At 37.6% G+C, this 18697-nt stretch overlaps 1 protein-coding gene across 1 annotated transcript in view; it reads left to right on the top strand.

Annotated features, from left to right (window-relative positions):
• Positions 1–18697, top strand: part of GPC5 (glypican 5) — a 908679-nt gene that overhangs the window by 307592 nt on the left and 582390 nt on the right. The window contains 1 exon segment of the mRNA XM_010854706.1: positions 2057–2751. Within this exon segment, the coding sequence (XP_010853008.1) occupies positions 2057–2751 (695 nt within the window).

Raw genomic sequence — 18697 nt, 5'->3', positions numbered from 1 at the left:
GTAGCAGCAGTAGCATACTGTAGTGGGTGCTGGAGAGGCGTGGGTAAGCACAGGAGTCCTGCCTAGTTATATGTTACTGTTTAATCGCTTCTATGTTAAGTGCCATCAAAATGGAATAGAGGCTTATCAAAGTGCATTAAACATCAAATTAAAAAAAAATTCTTATTTGAAGTGTCTGTGCTGTAATAGAGTTGCAATTTCTTTGAAAGTGTTGCTTGCCTTTGATTGTAGTGTAGAGGCACTGTCTCAGTTTCAGCCGCTGTAACACAATACCATAGACTGGGTGGTTTACCAACAGAAATTTAGCAGGGTACTGGCAGTTTCCATGTCTGGTGAAAGCTCACTTCCTGGTTCACAAATGGACATTTTCTGGCCGTGTCCTCATTTGGTAGAAGGGGCAAGGGGACACTCGGGGGTCTCTTGTATAGGGTCACTAATCCCATCCACTAGGGGTCCGCTCCCCAGGCCGAATCACTCTCCCAAAGCCCCTATTTCCAAATACCATTCCACTGGAAATTAATTTTCAGCATAAGAAGTTTTGGGGGGACACACATTTAGTCCATAGCCTGCACCTTGATATATGACACTCAAGCTGGGGACTCAATACGAATCCATCTCAGAATTAGAATCAGAATATATAGTAAATTGTGTCCTATATATATTCTCTGTGAAAAAAAATGGAGTTTTTTTTTGCTGGTTTTTAGGATATTATGGCATATTAATGACACAGTTTCACTTCATTAATAGCTCTCCCGGTAACTGTTTTTTTATCATTTCACTTTATTCTACTGTTATTTCATCTCTTTTTGTAATATATCAGTGGTTTGATGTGGTCTTTACAACCTGATTTAAAATTACTGTAAGATTTTGTGGTTATGGGAGATAATTTTATTGATGTATTTTATAGCTAATTATATATTGACACAGTCTAGTATCATATTTAGGCTAATTTTTTGAACTGTAATTGCTAGGATATCCAAGATGATTGACTGTTGCCTAAAACTATCATTTTGGAAATACAGCTTTTACTTTCTAATTACTGCTGCTGCTGCTCTTTAGTCACTAAGTTGTGTCTGACTTTTTGTGACCCCACGGACTGTAGCCCATCAAGCTCCTCTGTCCATGGGATTTCTGAGGCAAGAATACTGGAGTGGGTTCTCCAGGGGATCTGCCTAAGCCAGGGGTTGAACCCACGTCTCATACACTGGCAGGTGGATTCTTCACCTCTGAGCCACCAGGGGAGCCCTGCTGATTACTACAGCCTCCTTTAATTTGTGGATAAATTATTCTCCATTCTTTCTGTGGAGAAATTGACTTGGAAGCATTTGTTAAAGAAATAAGATAATAAAATGTCCCACAGTAAAGTAATATGATAAAAACAAAAGGTCACAAGACAGTTCAGAAGGTGGTCACACACTTCTTCCATCAATTAATATGACTCATGACTTTCTCACTTCTTAACAAGGTTTGACAATTTTAAGGATGGTTTAGTCATGAAATGCTTTATTTTCTTTTAATTTGAACCTTCTAGGAGGCCTGATGATGTTCAGGTTTCCCTTTGGAAATTTAACCTCTGTTTACAGTAACTAGTTTATGATCTACTAGCTTTCATTCTGAAAAAAAAGAAAAAGAGAGAAACCATAAAAAATGCAGTAGATGTTAAATCAAATTTTAATGTCATTTTCTTTAGTAAAGATTGAATTCATGAATGTAAATTGTTTTCTTAGTGACACTTTTTTTTATCATTTGTGGGTTATAAAAAATTATGAATAAAATTAATAAGAAATTACTATTACCCATAACTTCTTTTTGATGTCTATACTTTTTGTGTTTGATCCTAGGAAATACCTATCTATAAAATGTGTGTGTTGTGCATGATGCCCGCCTTCCACCAGTCATTTTCCTGGGAAAGCACAACTGGGTTTAGTAGGCTGATCATTTAGATCCTTAGGTTAGTTTTGCTGCATTGAGCTCATTTACTGTGTGGAGCAGATGGATGACCGGTTTTAATATGAATACTAAGCCTTTTCATCCTTTACTTCTGCTTTTGTTACAGAAACCCTCGAAACTCTCATTAGACAAGCAGAAAATTACACCAGCATACTTTTCTGCAACACCTACAGGAACATGGCCCTTGAGGCCGCCGCTTCCACCCAGGAGCTCTTCACCGATGTAGGGCTCTATTTATTTGGTGCGGATGTTAATCCTGAAGAATTTGTAAACAGATTCTTTGACAGTCTTTTCCCTCTGGTGTACAATCATCTCATTAACCCTGGTGTGACTGACAGTTCCCTGGAATACTCAGAATGCGTCCGGACGGCCCGCCGGGACATTAGCCCATTTGGTAATATTCCCAAAAGAGTGCTGGGACAGATGGGGCGGTCGCTGCTGCCCAGTCGCACGTTTCTGCAGGCGCTGAACCTGGGCATTGAAGTCATCAATACCACAGACCATCTGCACTTCTCCAAAGAGTGTGGCAGAGCCCTGCTGAGGATGCAGTACTGCCCACACTGCCAAGGCCTGGCTCTCACTAAGCCTTGCATGGGGTATTGCCTCAACGTCATGAGAGGCTGCTTGGCACATGTGGCAGAGCTTAACCCACACTGGCATGTGTACATCCGGTCACTGGAAGAGCTGTCGGATGCCATGCATGGGACCTATGACATTGAACACGTGCTTCTGAACTTCCACTTGCTTGTTAATGATGCTGTGATGCAGGCTCACCTTGATGGACAGAAGTTATCGGAACAGGTAAGCATCCACTCAAAATTTCCTGCTTTCCTAGAGTGCAACAGTTAGCTATATACATAAAGTGAGTTGATTATAAGCACATCATTATATACTTTAAATTATGACAGCTTAATAATACTTTACGAAATAGTAGGAGAATGCATGGGTTGTCATATTGTCATATTCAATTCTAAATATATTTTACATGACACATCAAAATTTTGGTTAGCTAAAATACCAGTTTCTCCTCTAAGTAGTGGCCTTCTTATAGGGTTAGTTCAGTGAGGTAAAGAGGGCTTGGTTTTAAAATCAGGACCAGCATAAATTTGATTCTGCACTCTTCCATTAATTCTCAAGTCCCTTAGCTTCTTTGAGCCCCAGTTTTCTCACTGACAAGAAGAAAATAGTAACAAATAACTTTTGGAGATTCTTTTTGGGGAAGATAGGCAATCATTTAGGCCCTCTACCTAGTATACTGCCTGGTACTCCAAAAATGGATATTGTTGGTATTTCAAAAGTATTCAGCTTTAAAATAGAAAACACCAATTATATAGGCATTAAATGAAGACTTGTTATCAAAAGTGTTTCTTCGGAGACTTTCCAGAACCTGGGACAGTGATGGTGTGATGATCTTTTAAACCATGATGTATATGGCATCATAGTGTTTTATTCCAAGAAGGCTTTAATAAGCAAACTAATAAAATCAAAGAACATAAGAGTTTCCTATTTCTTTCACATTCTATAGAAATATTCTCAGGCACCTTTAGTAATAGTTCTTATATCTCATACAGTGAAGTAGAACATGCTGCTGCTCTTTATCCTAAATATTTTGTCCTGAAATAAAATTATGCTCCTTTGCAATAAAAGAATACATCTCCCCACCCTGGCCCTTATTTATTGAATTAATAAACGCTCTCATTATTGACTTTGTAAGTCTGTTCCTTTCATTAATTTCCAATAGAAATTGGATATGAAAACCTTGATGTCCAGGCATATACACCCCACTTCCTTCCTAACTTTCAAGGTCCTCCTGGCACCGTATGAGCCAATATGGTACCTTCCCGCAAATTAGAAATGGTACCCTCTTTAGGTGGATGGGACCTGCAGGGTAGAGTGCGAGCTGGAGTTGAGCTCTCCTCCCTGTCCACTCACCTGGGTATCCTTACACAGCCAATAAGGTTCCCAACCATATACAGGTGTCCTGGTTGTTTTGCAATCTCTCATCCCTTTAGGGAGATTATACATGTACCAGAACTTTTGCAAGAGATATAATAAGCCAACTCAAAAGACTTCGAAGATTTCATGTACTTCATAGTTAATGAGGGATAAGCATTTAGGTCTAGGAAACAAAATATCAAAATTATGATATTGCGTATCTCCAGAAGGAAAACAAGTATAGAAAATCTGAAATGAAGCCCAGATTTAAATTATTAATTTGGGACAAGCCATCTAACCTCTTGGGACCAGAGTTTTCTTATATATAGATAGATAGGTAGATAGATACACAGATTTTTAAGATTCCTTTTATTTTGTCTTTTGGAGCCTTGGAGTGCCTTTTTGTATCCTTAAAATCTACCACGTAGAAAATTATTGTATATTATTATATATCTAATTTTTTTTTTCAATTTCAAAGGCTAAACTAACATAAATTTGTAGTTAGATAGACATGTTTTCAGAATTCCCTGGTGGCTCAGATGGTAAAGAATCTGCCCGTAATTCAGGAGACCTGGGTTCGATCCCTGGGTTGGAAGATCCCCTGGAGAAGGGAATGGCTACCCACTCCAGTATTATTGCCTGGAGAATTCCATGGACAGAGGAGACTGGTGCGCTACAGAACATGGGATCATGAAGAGTCAAACACAACCTGTTTTCAAATCCTGAGTCTGTTTCATCCTGCATAAAGAAGGAAATGATGTTTTAAGTGCGATATGATATGGCTCTGACATTGGCAGCTACGTGGTCCCTGAGAAATTTGCTTTTCTCTTTTCCAGTTCTGGGGCCAATCCTGATCAAACCTTGGTGAAGCAGGTTACTTTACTATCTTAAAGGATAGAATCATCAAACTTGTGTTCTATAAATACATTTAAAGCAACACTTTTGTATTATGGAAACTCCTTGGTGGATTTTCAAAGAGCATTCTTTTCTTTTAAGCAATTAATTCTATTTCATATAATAAATGGTCCTATAACTATCTTGAAAAACATCAGTTATTACTAATGAATTGTAGATTCTTTTCCAAATAAAACAACTGAGATTCTTTAACTTACGGTGACAGAAGGAGAAACTGACTTTAAATTCCTTGAAAATTGACTCATTAATATTTATTTCTGCCAACTTCAAAGTGATTTATAAGCTGTTTATCAAGTTTTGATAACCAGTTCACACATCAGTGAATTTAATAAATTCAAAATAAATTACTGGTGAGCCAGAAAATAATGACTTTCTCACATTCCCAGAGCAATCTCTGAGATCTAGTACTTTCAAATCTTGTCCTCAGTAAAACTTGTATCCATCCACTTTAAGAAATCCATAGGGGTACCTGATGCATCTTACTTCTGTTGGATGAATTTCAACTGGAAAAAAATTATTGGTTTCCTGAGGATATCATAAATATATTCTATTTATAAAACCATTAAAGAAGTAAAACCTAACTTATAAGAGAATGTTTTAATTTTGTAATTGTCTGGGGATTAAGACAAAAATCTAATAAACTATTAACAGAGAACCATCAAAGTATGGAGATTAAAAGCACAAGTCCTAATCTCTGAGTACATTTCCCATCTGTTCTACCATTTACTAGCTGTGAGTTTGGGAACTTGATTGTTTAATCTTTCTTGAGTCTCCTCTTTGGTAAAAAGTGAAGTCGCTCAGTTGTGTCCGACTCTTTGCAACCCCACGGACTGTAGCCTACCAGGTTCCTCCGTCCATGGGATTTTCCAGGCAAGAATACTGGAGTGGGTTGCCATTTCCTTCTCCAGGGGATCTTCCCGACCCAGGGTTTGAAGCCGGATCTCCCGCATTGTAGGCAGACGCTTTACCATCTGAGCCACCAGGGAAGCTCTCTTTGGTAAAATGGGATAATAACTGTGCCTACATCACAGGGTTCTTTTGAGATTAAAATGAGTTTAGGTTTTCTCCAACATAACTGTTTAAAGCCTACTAATTATTATTATGTTATATTCTTTATAAATATATTATTGATTTCTCTGATGTTTTAAATACTTTTAAAGTGAACACCTCTTTGTTAAACTGTGATATAGAAATCAAAAAATGTTTTAAATGGGCATTTAATGTAAGCAGATAATTGTAAAGATTTTCCTGAATGAAAAGAAAAACCTAAAAGTTTTAGAGAGCATTATTTTGAAATCTACAATGATTTTTAATATTGATGATTTTAATTGCTAATTCTTGATAAAAATAATTTCATTATGAGGAAATGGCTGAATGATTTTTTTGGTAGGAAATGATTAAATGATTGCATGATACTTGATAGGAAATCATGTATTCATTCTGTAAGTAAAAACAGTATAAAAATATATATATACTTGCTATTGATTAAATTTAGAACATTATTTATTGCTATAATTAAATGCTTTAATTTATTAAAGAAACAAAAATGCAGGATCTGGGTTAATTTCAATGTTACAGTATTTTCTAAATGGAATAAATGTTACCAAGAAACTCAACTGAATGTTGATTCTATACCATTTTCAAAATAAAAAGGTTTTTTTCAGCTTTATTGAAATACAGTTGACAAAATAAAATTCTTCTTTAAATATTTTAAAGAATTCAGTAGTGAAACCATCTAGTTCTGGGCTTTGATAAGAGTTTTTTTTTTTTTCTTTTTAATTATTGATTAAATCTCCTTATTCATTATTGGTGCTGTTCAGGTTTTCTATTTTTTCATGTCTTGGTCTTGGTAGGATCTTAATTTTAGGAATTTATCCATTTCTTTCAGGTTATCCAATTTGTTGGCCTATAATTTTTCATAATAATCTCTATGGTCTTTTGTATTTCTGTAGTGTCAGTTGTAATATCTCCTCTTTCATTTATAATTTCATTAACTTTAGTCTTCTCTCATTTTTTTATTATTCTAGCAGACACGACTGAGCGACTTCACTTTCACTTTTCACTTTCATGCATTGGAGTGGGAAATGGCAACCCACTCCAGTGTTCTGGCCTGGAGAATCCCAGGGACAGGGGAGACTGGTGGGCTGCCGTCTATGGGGTTGTACAGAGTCGGAACGACTGAAGTGACTTAGTAGTAGTAGTAGCTAAAGATTAGTCATTTTTCTACTCTTTCAAAACTTAGCTCTTAATTTTGTTGGTATTTTCTTGTTTTTTTTTTCTGGTCTCTATTTCATTTATTTCTGCTCTGATCTTTGTTATTCCCTTCTTTCTGGTAATATTGGGCTTAGTTTGTTCTTATCTGGTTCCTTGAGGTATAAAGTTAGGTTGTTTATTTTAGTTCTTTCTTTTTCCTGAACATCGGTGTTCATCACTATAAACTTTCCTGCTTTTGCTGCATCTTGTAAGTTTCAGCATGCCGTGTCCCCACAGCTGGGGGCTGAGGGTACCCCTCTAGAATGTCTGGCACTGTGTTGAGTGTGGAATTTATAGCAAGTATGTGTGTCAGCCTGTGCTACCTGTTTCCATGTGGGTGTTTTTTCATTTGCTTGATGTATAATAGTTACTCAGCTAGTTTCTAAAATAGCTGTGTGTAGTTGCACATTTCTGTGTTTCTTTGGGAAGAGGGACCTTCCTAGGGAAACTAGGAGGCTCCTATGTCACCATCATGGGAATTGCTGCCACAAAAAGTGTGCTTTTAAGCCTGAACTGGGTTCCAAAGTATAATTTTTAACAATAAAAGTCCCACTCTGTATTTTTAAATAGAAAACCAATTTTCCATGTCTCTTACCTTTGCACCATTCATACAGTTTCAGCTGGTTGCATCCCAATTACTTCAGGATGGCTACGTACTTCAGTTCTAAAACCTATCAAAATTGAGTTTAAGTGTCTGCATTGTACACACTAATGCACTCTAATTAAACTATGTTGTTGAGAAAAGGGATATCTGATCACTGCTTCTCTACACATCTACATTTATCTGAATCCGTAAAATGAAAGCCTAATAAGTTGATATGTGTTTTTAGGTATCTCATTGATATCTTTATATATAAATTGAAGATAAAATTAAAATAATTGCCTGGATTATTTATAGTAAAACACTAAATTTTTTTCTGTTTCTTCAATAATGTGGTATATATTTTCCTAAAAATCATGTATATTCAATTTTACATAATAGAGACTATGGGACAAACCAGGTTAAGGCAACACATTAGTCTCTCAAGGCTGTGTCCTTGAAACCACTCCTAGTGTGGGAATGGTGGGTGACCCATATATTTCAAGGGTGCAGTAGATGGATGAGGAATCTCTGATTGCCTGGGTCCTGCTCTTGGGTGAACCAGCAGTCACATCCTCTCAATGACCTCCTCCAACAATCTACACAATGCCAAGAAGGCATTATTTCTGAAACAAAGTTAATTTTGTTTAGGAGCTTTCATTCATGTATATTTTTGTACTTGGCTGTGTGCATGCATGCTAAGTCAATTCAGTCATGTCCGACTCTCTGTGATGCATGGACTGTAGCACACACACCAGATTCCTCTGTCCATGGGATTCTCCAGGCAAGAATACTGGAATGGGCCATTTCCCCTTCCAGTGGATATTCCTGACCCGGGGATTGAACCTACAGCTCCTACATTGCAGGTTAATTCTTTACCACTTGAGCCACCAGGGACGCCCTTGTATTTGGCTACCAGAGAATGAAGGGCTGTGACCATAGGTTAAAAATAAGCTACCTGTGGATAAAATTTATGAGTAGCTGGATAAGACTTCATTGAAAATACCAGCATAATGTCATTTGGTATATCCTGATGATGTTTTCAACAATATATCATGTTTACCTTTTCCTAATTTTTATTTAACTAATGGGGTGACCTAATGTTGAACTTGTAATTACTATTTCTCAAATTATTGTTCAAATTATTCTAATTGTTCAAATGAGTTGTTTCTTTTGAGAAATAAGACTGGAGCTTAACAAGAGAAAAGGCAATGGCATAAGAATTAAATTAGAAGCAATTGAAAGGGGAAGATATAAATTTTTAGGGTAAAGGCAGCTCAGACAGAATCCAATGAAGGTGGGCTAACTGGAAATAGAAAAATCTATAAGTTAACAGAAAAGGAAAGGAGAAAAGGAAGGTTCATTAGACCATGAGAAGGTCATTTGGTCCAACTCATCATTCTATTAATATATAGAGATCTCTGAAAGGTTTTTGGACACTTAATTCTGGATGCTAAATAGTTACAGGGAGCTTGCTATTACAGAATTGGTAGCAGAAAAGCATATAGCAATAATTAGTGGGTTTTCTTCACAATACTAAGCCCACTTAGTTCTTTTCAAATGTTGAACAAGGTAGAATTTTCTGACTAGAGGCAAGTCAAAGTGTTAGTCGCTCAGTTGTGACTCTTTGGACCCCACGGACCAGAGCCCACGTGTCTCCTCAGCCCATGGAATTCTCCAGGCAAGAATATTGGAGTGTAGTGCTATTTCCTTCACTAGAGGCAAGTCAAAAGGTATTTCTATTGTCCATTGATTGTCTACTCAAGTTTTATGATATACTGAGGTAGTTCCATAATATTTTAACCTCCGCTGGTAAGAATTTTCTTTACATGTCTGATTAGATCTGAATATTTCTCCTTTTGAAGACTTACCCCTGCACTTGTGAATCATGGGAGGAGGGGTGGTCACTTTGGCCTTTTGATAACCTCTCTTGAAATGATTGGCAGTAATTAGGGGCAATCAAGACTCAGGTACCTTATATACAGTAAGTCTACATTTCTTTTAGGAACGCATTAAATATCAAACTTGCATAGTTTAAGGATAGCTATTTCATAAGACTTTGAGAATGTTGCATGATTAACTTGTGATTATTACCTTTCTGAAAAAGATTGTGGTATGAATTACTCAAGATTAAGTACTGATAACCATAGTTCTTTATTTCTACTTAATTTCCTGAGAAAGAAAAAAAAAATTATTAAATGTCTTATGAGGGCCTAAAGTCCTTTAAAGGGAAATCTGGACAAAGATCTCCAGGAAGAGTTGTCCATCAGGTTTGTGGACAGCTCTAGTTGTTGGACAGTTCACCCTTATGGTGAATGACTGTCTGCATCTTCAGTTGCCATGCCTGGTATGGTGGAATGGAATATGTTGAAGATAGGGACTAGTCTTGGCCATCTTAGCTGTCAGCTATGTGAAGGCTTTTATTCTGACTCCTTGCCTTCTTTCTAGCCTTTTGACTCCCTTTTTTATTTAGTATTTATTTACATGCCTTCTTGTTAAGATCATGATTTTAACTATCCAGCTCTGTCTTTATCTCCTGGAGGACTTACTGAGCCAGGATCAAGTTGGCCAGACTGGAGGGAGCCTGGGGTTGACAACTGGTAGATGTCTGACATGGCCTTTCCATTCCCAACCATCAAAGCCAGATGCTTCTCCTTCCTCAGGGATCTGTTGTGTGGAGGGTTCCTGGTTGTAGTCTCAGGCCCCTATCAAATGTGCTTTTTTAGGAAATTGGGAATGGAAGGATAATTTTCAGAATTAAAGGTTCTGAAGAAATTTAAAGATTTCTTGCTCAGTTTTTATATCATGTATACATCTGCTTTGTTACGTTATTTTCTCTGAGCTAACAGAACTCTTTTTTCCTGTAAAATAAGCTTGTGACTTCTTGAAATAAAAGGGTTTTAATATGATATTATACATGTTTTAATGCCATTCTCCCCAGTCGCCAGTCCATGTTTGATGCAGGATACAGGAAGCTTGGGGCTGGTGCACTGGGATGACCCAGAGGGATGGTATGGGGAGGGATGTGGGAGGGGAGTTCAGGATGGGGAACACGTGTACACCCATGGCAGATGCATGTTGATGTATGGCAAAACCAATACAATATTGTAAAGTAAAAAAAATAATAATAAATAAATAATTTTTTTAAAAAGGGTTTTAATAATACCCAGCTATTCTTTTTGATTTTTCTGAAATAACTTTTGCTTGAATTTTATAAGTATATAGCTGTTCATATGTAGCACTGATGTTTTCAGCTGGATTGGACACTTCTCTACATTAAATGGAATAAATTCTCTTTAAATTAAATACTGCATGAAAAATTTTTTTTCCCTTGATGAAGTTCAGCAAGGATGTGTTATTTCTGTTGGAGTTTTTGCCTCTCCCTTTCTACCTGAGTGTTTTCTTAATGCAGCAAAGCTTTCTTGGTTGGAGATTTGCAATGAATGCAGATCATTTTTAAGTGCATTGATAACTTTAGATTCTGAAGGTAATTTTGTGTACATCTGCTGCCTGGTTTCGAGAGTGTGAACCAGTACTAAATCAGTCTCATAAGTCAGCGGTCTTTTGCCTTTATGAGTTAAGAAGTCTCCATTCTCCGTGCCTTTGGAATGTGCTGCTCCAGGTTTCCACAGTTGATGTTCTCTTTCCACAAGCACAGCAGCCCCATCACTCACCTCTAGCAAGTGTTCACTTAGAGGCTTGATCAGACTCTCGTTATTATTAAGAACTCACTCCAAAGGGTTTTATGAGTCTTTTTTTTTCTTTGCTTCTAAATTATATTTACCCATTCTTCCCTTCCATTTCTGAGTCTTATGAAAACAGCTTTATGCTTCTCTGAAGATTGGAATTTACCTCCAAAGTTCCTGTTACTGCTATCTGAAGCTGTTCTCCATTCTTCTGATGGATTTTGAAGGCTGTTTTGGTTGTAGTCTTGTTACATTTACTTTGATGCATTTCCTAAAAAAAAATTTAGTCTTGCTTATGTCAGCCATCAGCTGGACTTGTAAACATTGAGATTTTTCTCCTTCTTGTGTTTTCTGTAAGTATCTGGTTTAAGCCCAAGTAAAGAAATGTAGCGCCTCAGCTCTTTATCCATGGCCTTCACCTTTCCCATGTCTTGTAGTAAGTTCTCAAGTTTGGCTTCCAGTCTGGTTTATTTAACGTATCCAGAGTCTTTTCAAAGTAGCAAAACTTCTCAGTAATTTTATATTTCCCCCCGGGAAGGGCAATTCTTTGTATTTCCATGCACAGAAATGCAAAGTTTTAAGCACACAACCTCCATTCTGACTATACAAGTCATCAGCCTGGTAGGCTGCAGTCCATGGGGTTGCACAGAGTCAGACACAACTGAAGTGACATAGGAGCAGCAGCAGCAGTTATATGAAATATTTAGAATAGCAAAATCACTGAGATAGACAATAGATTAGTGACTACCAGGGATTGGAGAGGGGATGAAAGAACAAGGAATTACTGCTAATGTGTATAGGATTTTTTTCAGGGGAGAGATAAAAATATTGTAAAATTAAATAGAAGTGATAGTTGCACATCTCTGTTAACACAGTAAAATTCACTGAGTTGCACATTTCAAAAGAGTATATTTTATGGTACATGAATTATATAACAATAAAGCTGTTATAAAAAGTTATAATGTATAATTTTTAAAATTGACTCATACAAATTGCAAACTAGTATATTCCAGTGAATAATTTCCATTTATATGTTTGTTCTTTTTATTGGCCTATGCTTCTTGAGACTATGGGAACTCAGAGGAGCAATGTGCCTTTTCATTTGTCATCAAAATGACACACTAAAAATATTTCTAGACATTTTAAAATTAATGCCTCAAGGTCATTCAGAGAAAACGAAAATATCTGCCCTTACAGTGAAGATGTTTCCCAAAAACAAAAAACTTTACCTTGAAAAACACTTTTTGTCATTCAAGAAAATATGGGGTTGGATAAAAATTGGCATAAATAAGAGATAATCTCATTCATTTATCTAAACATGCAACAAATATATGTTAAGTGCTTTCAGTGTACCAGATACAGCTGGACACTGAGTTTATGCCAACTGCGCCTGCAGCTGCCTTGTTAGAGCTTACAATGAACTAACTAATTTTTCCATAACCATGTTAGCATCTCAACTCTATCCTCTAGACAAAAGTCAGGATACTGTTTCCAAATGTAAACTATATTATACATAAAATCTTTTGGTGGCTTCCTTTCAACCTTAGAATAGAATCTAAAAGCCTTTATATTGACCTTTAATGCTTTGCATATCTGCCCTTTACCATCACTTTACCCTCATCTCGAACCACTTTTAACCCTTCTTCGCTCTAGCCATGCTGGAGCTCTCTTTGATTTTTTTAGCATACAGTCTTCTCCCTTGACTCATGTCAGTTACATTTTTTTTCTGGAAGTAGGCTATTTCCCAACCATGCTCCCCAACACGTTTATCTACTGATGCCAGGGCTGCTGCTCATTTTTGTCTCATCTTAGATCCTGCTAACCCTGGGAGGTGTTCTCTGGCCTCTGTAGAAAAGGTTAGGTGACTCTGTATTATGTTTTAGTAACACCATTAAATTTTCCTTTACAGCTTTTTGCATGCATGCAGTTATTTAATTATTCACATACTTTACATTGGGCTTCCCTCATAGCTCAGTTGGTAAAGAATCTGCCTGCAATGCAGGAGACCCCGGTTCGATTCCTGGGTTGGGAAGATCTGCTGCAGAAGGCATAGGCTACCTACTCCAGTATTCTTAGGCTTCTCTGGTGGCTCAGCTGGTAAAGAATCTGTCTGCAGTGCAGGAAACTGGGGATCGATCCCTGGGTTGGGAAGATCCCCTGGAGAAGGGAAAGGCTACCCACTCCAGTATTCTGGCCTGGAGATTTCCATGAACTGTATAGCTTTTTGCATACATGCAGTTATTTAATTATTCACATATTTTACATTGAGTTGTATGTGCCCAGAGGGCAGAGACTAGCTGTTGTGTTCATCACAGTATCTCTAGAGTCCAAGTGTTGATGGACACATGAGTTCTTTGATGAACACCTGTTGTTCAGTGGTAAATCTGGCCTTTCTGCTGCATTGCCTGGACTGTTGGAATTGTCTCCCAGTTGACCTGTCTGCTCCACCTTGACTTTCTTTGTGTCCAGACTCTTCAGCATGGTGTACAAGGTCTCCTGGGTCTTGATACCACCCTTCTTCCTTCATCAATCTTATCCCTTGTCCCCTGACCTGCCCTCCTTGCATCCATGTTCCTGATTAAACTACATCACCCTTTCCCCTCAACCTGCATGGACTGGATTACTATTTCACTCTGACCACTTCACCAGCAAAACTGGAAGCTCCTCCAAGTACATCACCCTTTCCCCTCAACCCCACGTGGACTGGATTATTCTTCTACTCTGACCACCTCACCAGAGAATACACTGGGTCTTTTTCATCTCTCTATCCTCAGTGCTTATTAAAGTGTCTGGAAGTTTTCAGTAACCTGAAATGACCTCCAGACTCCACAGAACAAACTTCTTGACTAATGCCCTGAATTAGATTTAATTTTAAGCATTTATAATTTTTCAGTGAATCCTAAATTACTAACATTTCATATCTCCCATGAGAGCACAGCAAGACAATTGTGATAATCTATGATTCTTTAATGAATGCACAAAACACTTTCATTAAACTTTTATGTGGATAAATACTCTGGCATTATTAACATTATATCTGTGTTTATCTTAAGCCCAGTCAAAAAACCCCATTTATCAACTTACTAGAAATAAAGGCAAAGCAAAAATAATAAACATTAAAATAAAATCTTGATAGACATGCAAGTAAGTTCCATAGTTTGGTGAGTGGTCCTATACCATGCCCTCCACCTTGCAGTCCTCAGTCCAGGAAGGCAAACATCAGGCATTAGGGCATTTCCATTTCACGGGTGGACAGTCGGAGCTGCTTGGGGAGCTGCAGCAGAACTGAGACAGACTGTCAACCCACGTGTCCTTTAGACCTATTTGTGGTTTACTGAATCCCTCGTGGTCCATATAAGGAAGCTTTAAAAACTGTGTTCTGCTGTTCACTCATGTTCTTTTAGGTATTAGCAGTAGACATTGTTTCAAAAAGTGTTGTATGATCTTAAGTGTGGGTGGAGAAAAGTTATATAAAATATTTATCTCCTAGAGATCATTGTGGGTCATCATCCTGCATATTAGTGCATCAAAGGCTCTAATAAATCCTACAATTTAAGAATAGTCATTAACTATATTAAGGAGAGCATTTCCAATATATATCTAACCAAGATGCTATATTTATCTGGACAAATATGGATTTTCTGCTAAAAACACTTTAGAAAATGCTGCTCAGAGGTAAGTTTAATGATTTATTTGGGGCTTTGGCCACAGTAAGTTACACTGGGTGGAGCTGAAGGTAATGTAGCCTAATACCTGGCCAGACAGTTTTAAATTTAGAGCTAAACTATTGGCAGATGTGACACTCAGATTTATCCCCTCACATCACAGAAGGGCTAAGTCACCCTAAAATTCACTGTGGGCTCTGGCAACATTGTCTGTAAAATTATTTCCTTTGAAAACCCTATATTAATTTGCTTGAATTGTATTTTTCCAGGTGTAGCAAGGTGAAAATGGTACACTAAAAATTCTCTTGACCTTCTAAAATTGGTTTATGCCCATGGAGAGATGAGAGTAAACAGATCTGAGTTAACTATGTATGCCATTCTTCTTGCTTTTCACTATTTTTATTCAATCCTTTATATCTCTATATTGAGAGTTATAATATTCCCAAGGGCTACTAGGATGAATTCTCCAGTTCAGGGCATACACCAAAAGCAGTGAAATACTTCTGGTTTAAAAATATGTATTGTTGGGACAGATTGGAGTTCCCTCACTAACCTGATATAGATATGAATGCTTCATAGATATATTAAAAATTCATAATAGGCCAATAGAATGTGATATTTTCAATACTTATTTATCAGCAAATAATTTTTTTTGAGATTAAAATACACACCACGGTCATCAATGTCCTCAATCGCGAGTCCTTATTTCTGCACTGGGACATACAAAAGTCCCACTGTCGAGTCCCAGCCCAGAAGCTAATGCGTAGAATCCTTTCACCCCACTGTTTGGCCTCCTCTCTTTTGCTGTTGGTTTTTCCATAGCCTGACCCATCTGCTGACTAGCCTCAGAACAGAAGAATGTCAGCTGTTTCCTAATGTGTTTCATCCAGGACAAGTCTTACTGTGTTCAAAGACAAAGGACACTCCTGCCTTGAGAAACAAATATTAATATTAGTGGGGGAAAAAACATACTATTACAAGATGGGCAAATAGAAATAAAAATAAAACACATGCATTCATTTTAACCTACAAGCAAGAGGGATTTTTAAAATAAGGCAAAATTAATTTTATGTTTATGAAGAATTTGAAATAAATAAGAGAGCAGCACCCACACCTTTAAAATGCTTCCTTTAATGTCTGAATCATCAGACATGGCTGGGTAATGAAAGTACCTGTATTTTCTTTTCATTGTTTTACCTTTTCACTACTTGCTGCAGTTTCCAATATAAAAAAGAAGTGTAATTAACAGTAATGTCTTTTCTCCCTTTCTTTAACCTCACCTTCTCTACCACTGATGATTTCAGGTTTCTGACACATAAGCTGTTTATCCCTGCTGTCACTTTGGAGACTCTTGGCACATCAACCAACTAGAAATTATTTCTAGAGTTAAATTATTTCTTGGGTTAAATTACCACCTTATTTGTATATATCCAAGACAATCTTTGAGCACCAGACCTATGTATCCAATTTTATACTTGATACTTTTCCTTGAAGTGTCCCCAAACTAACTATTCAAAACCCATGAATCAAGAACTGAACTCATCATCTTGTCTCCTCCATATATCCACCTAGAAACCTAAGAATCATCACATGTCAAGCTCTCTAACTTATTTCAAATTCTTCATAAACATAAAATGAATTTTGTTTTATTTGTTTAATTTTATTTTTAAAATCCCTCTTGCTTATAGGTTAAAATGAATGCATGTGTTTCATTTTTATTTCTATTTACCCATCTTGTAATAATATGATTTTTTTTCACTAATCTTAATATTTGTTTCTCAAGGCAGAAGTGTCTTTTGTCTCTGAATATGGTAAGACTTGTCCTGGATAAAACACATTAGGAAACAGCTGACATCCCTCTGTTATAAGGCTTGTCTGTGGATGGTCAGGCTGCGGAAGAACCACATTCTTTACTTCCCAATGGCTTCCCTGATAGCTCAGTTGGTAAAGAATCTGCCTGCAATGCAGGAGAGCCCAGCTCGATTCCTGGGTTGGGAAGATCCCCTGGAGAAGGGAACAGCTATACCCACTCCAGTATTCTGGCCTAGAGTATTCCATGGACACAACTGAGTGACTTTCACTTTCACTGGCATTGCTCTTCTTTGGGATTGGAATGGAAAATTAACCTTTTCCAGTCTTATGGTCACTGCTGAGTTTTCCAAATTTGCTGGCATATTGAGAGCAGCACTTTCACGGCATCATCTTTTAAGACTTGAAATAGCTCAGCTGGAAATCCATAATCTCCACTAGCTTTGTTTGCAGTGATGCTTCCTAAGGCTCATTTGACTTCACACTCTGGGATGTCTTGCTCTAGTTGGGTGATCACACCATTGTGGTTATGTGGGTCATTAAGATCTTGTTTGTATAGTTCTGTGTATTCTTGCCAGCTCTTCTTAATATCTTCTGCTTCTGTTAGGTCCATAACATTTCTGTCCTTTATCGTGCCTATCTCTGCATGAAATGTTGCCTTAATCTTACTCAGTTTCTCTATGTCCCAACTACCTACCTCATCAATAGCGGATTGGCATAACATTTGGAAAACTCACCCATAACTTTTTTTTTCCCCCAGATTTAAAGCCCTTCAGTGGTAGACTTGACAGTACAACCATGAAAATGCTGTGTGTCTGACTCCCAAACATCTTTCAATCCTATTCTCTCCCAGGCAGCTCACATCTGTCCTTGGTTATCCTGGAGATTTGTTTTTTTTTAATAGATGTTAAATTTCTAGAGACACTATTGTATTGAAGTAAAAGTACTAAGAGTATTCAAAGACATAGTTGTGTATATTTTCAGTGACTTCTAACCACAACCACAACCACAACAAATATCCCTCATTTGAAGACTGTGGAATAAATTAGGATACAGCCACACTAAGGAGGATTATGTAAGCATCGTAGATAATGAATTTTTAAGCTGTATCAATAGATATGAATGGATTTTTTATGTGATGTTATAGGGCTGAGAAAGTGAAATGATCAGATCAGATCAGTCGCTGAGTCGTGTCCGACTCCTTGAGACCTCATGAATCGCAGCACACCAGGCCTCCCTGTCCATCACCAACTCCTAGAGTTCACTGAGATTCACATCCATCAAGTCAGTGATGCCATCCAGCCATCTCATCCTCTGTCGTCCCCTTCTCCTCTTGCCCCCAATCCCTCCCAGCATCAGAGTCTTTTCCAATGAGTCAACTCTTCGCATGAGGTGGCCAAAGTACTGGAGTTTCAGCTTTAGCATCATTCCTTTCAAAGAAATCCCAGGGCTGATCTCCTTCAGAGTGGACTGGTTGGATCTCCTTGCAGTCCAAGGGACTCTCAAGAGTCTTCTCCAACACCACAGTTCAAAAGGATCAATTCTTCGGTGCTCAGCCTTCTTCACAGTCCAACTCACACATCCATACATGACCACAGGAAAAACCATAGCCTTGACTAGATGAACCTTTGTTGGCAAAGTAATGTCTCTGCTTTTGAATATGCTATCTAGTTTGGTCATAACTTTCCTTTCAAGGAGTAAGCGTCTTTTAATTTCATGGCTACAATCACCATCTGCAGTGATTTTGGAGCCCCCAAAAATAAAGTTTGCCACTGTTTCCACTGTTTCCCCATCTATTTCCCATGAAGTGGTGGGACCGGATGCCATGATCTTCATTTTCTGAATGTTGAGCTTTAAGCCAACTTTTTCACTCTCCACTTTCACTTTCATCAAGAGGCTTTTCA

This window comes from Bison bison, unplaced genomic scaffold (assembly GCF_000754665.1).
Source record: "Bison bison bison isolate TAMUID 2011002044 unplaced genomic scaffold, Bison_UMD1.0 scf7180017864347, whole genome shotgun sequence".
NCBI classification, from domain to species: Eukaryota; Metazoa; Chordata; class Mammalia; order Artiodactyla; family Bovidae; genus Bison; species Bison bison.
This window is presented reverse-complemented; position numbering and strand designations above follow the sequence as displayed.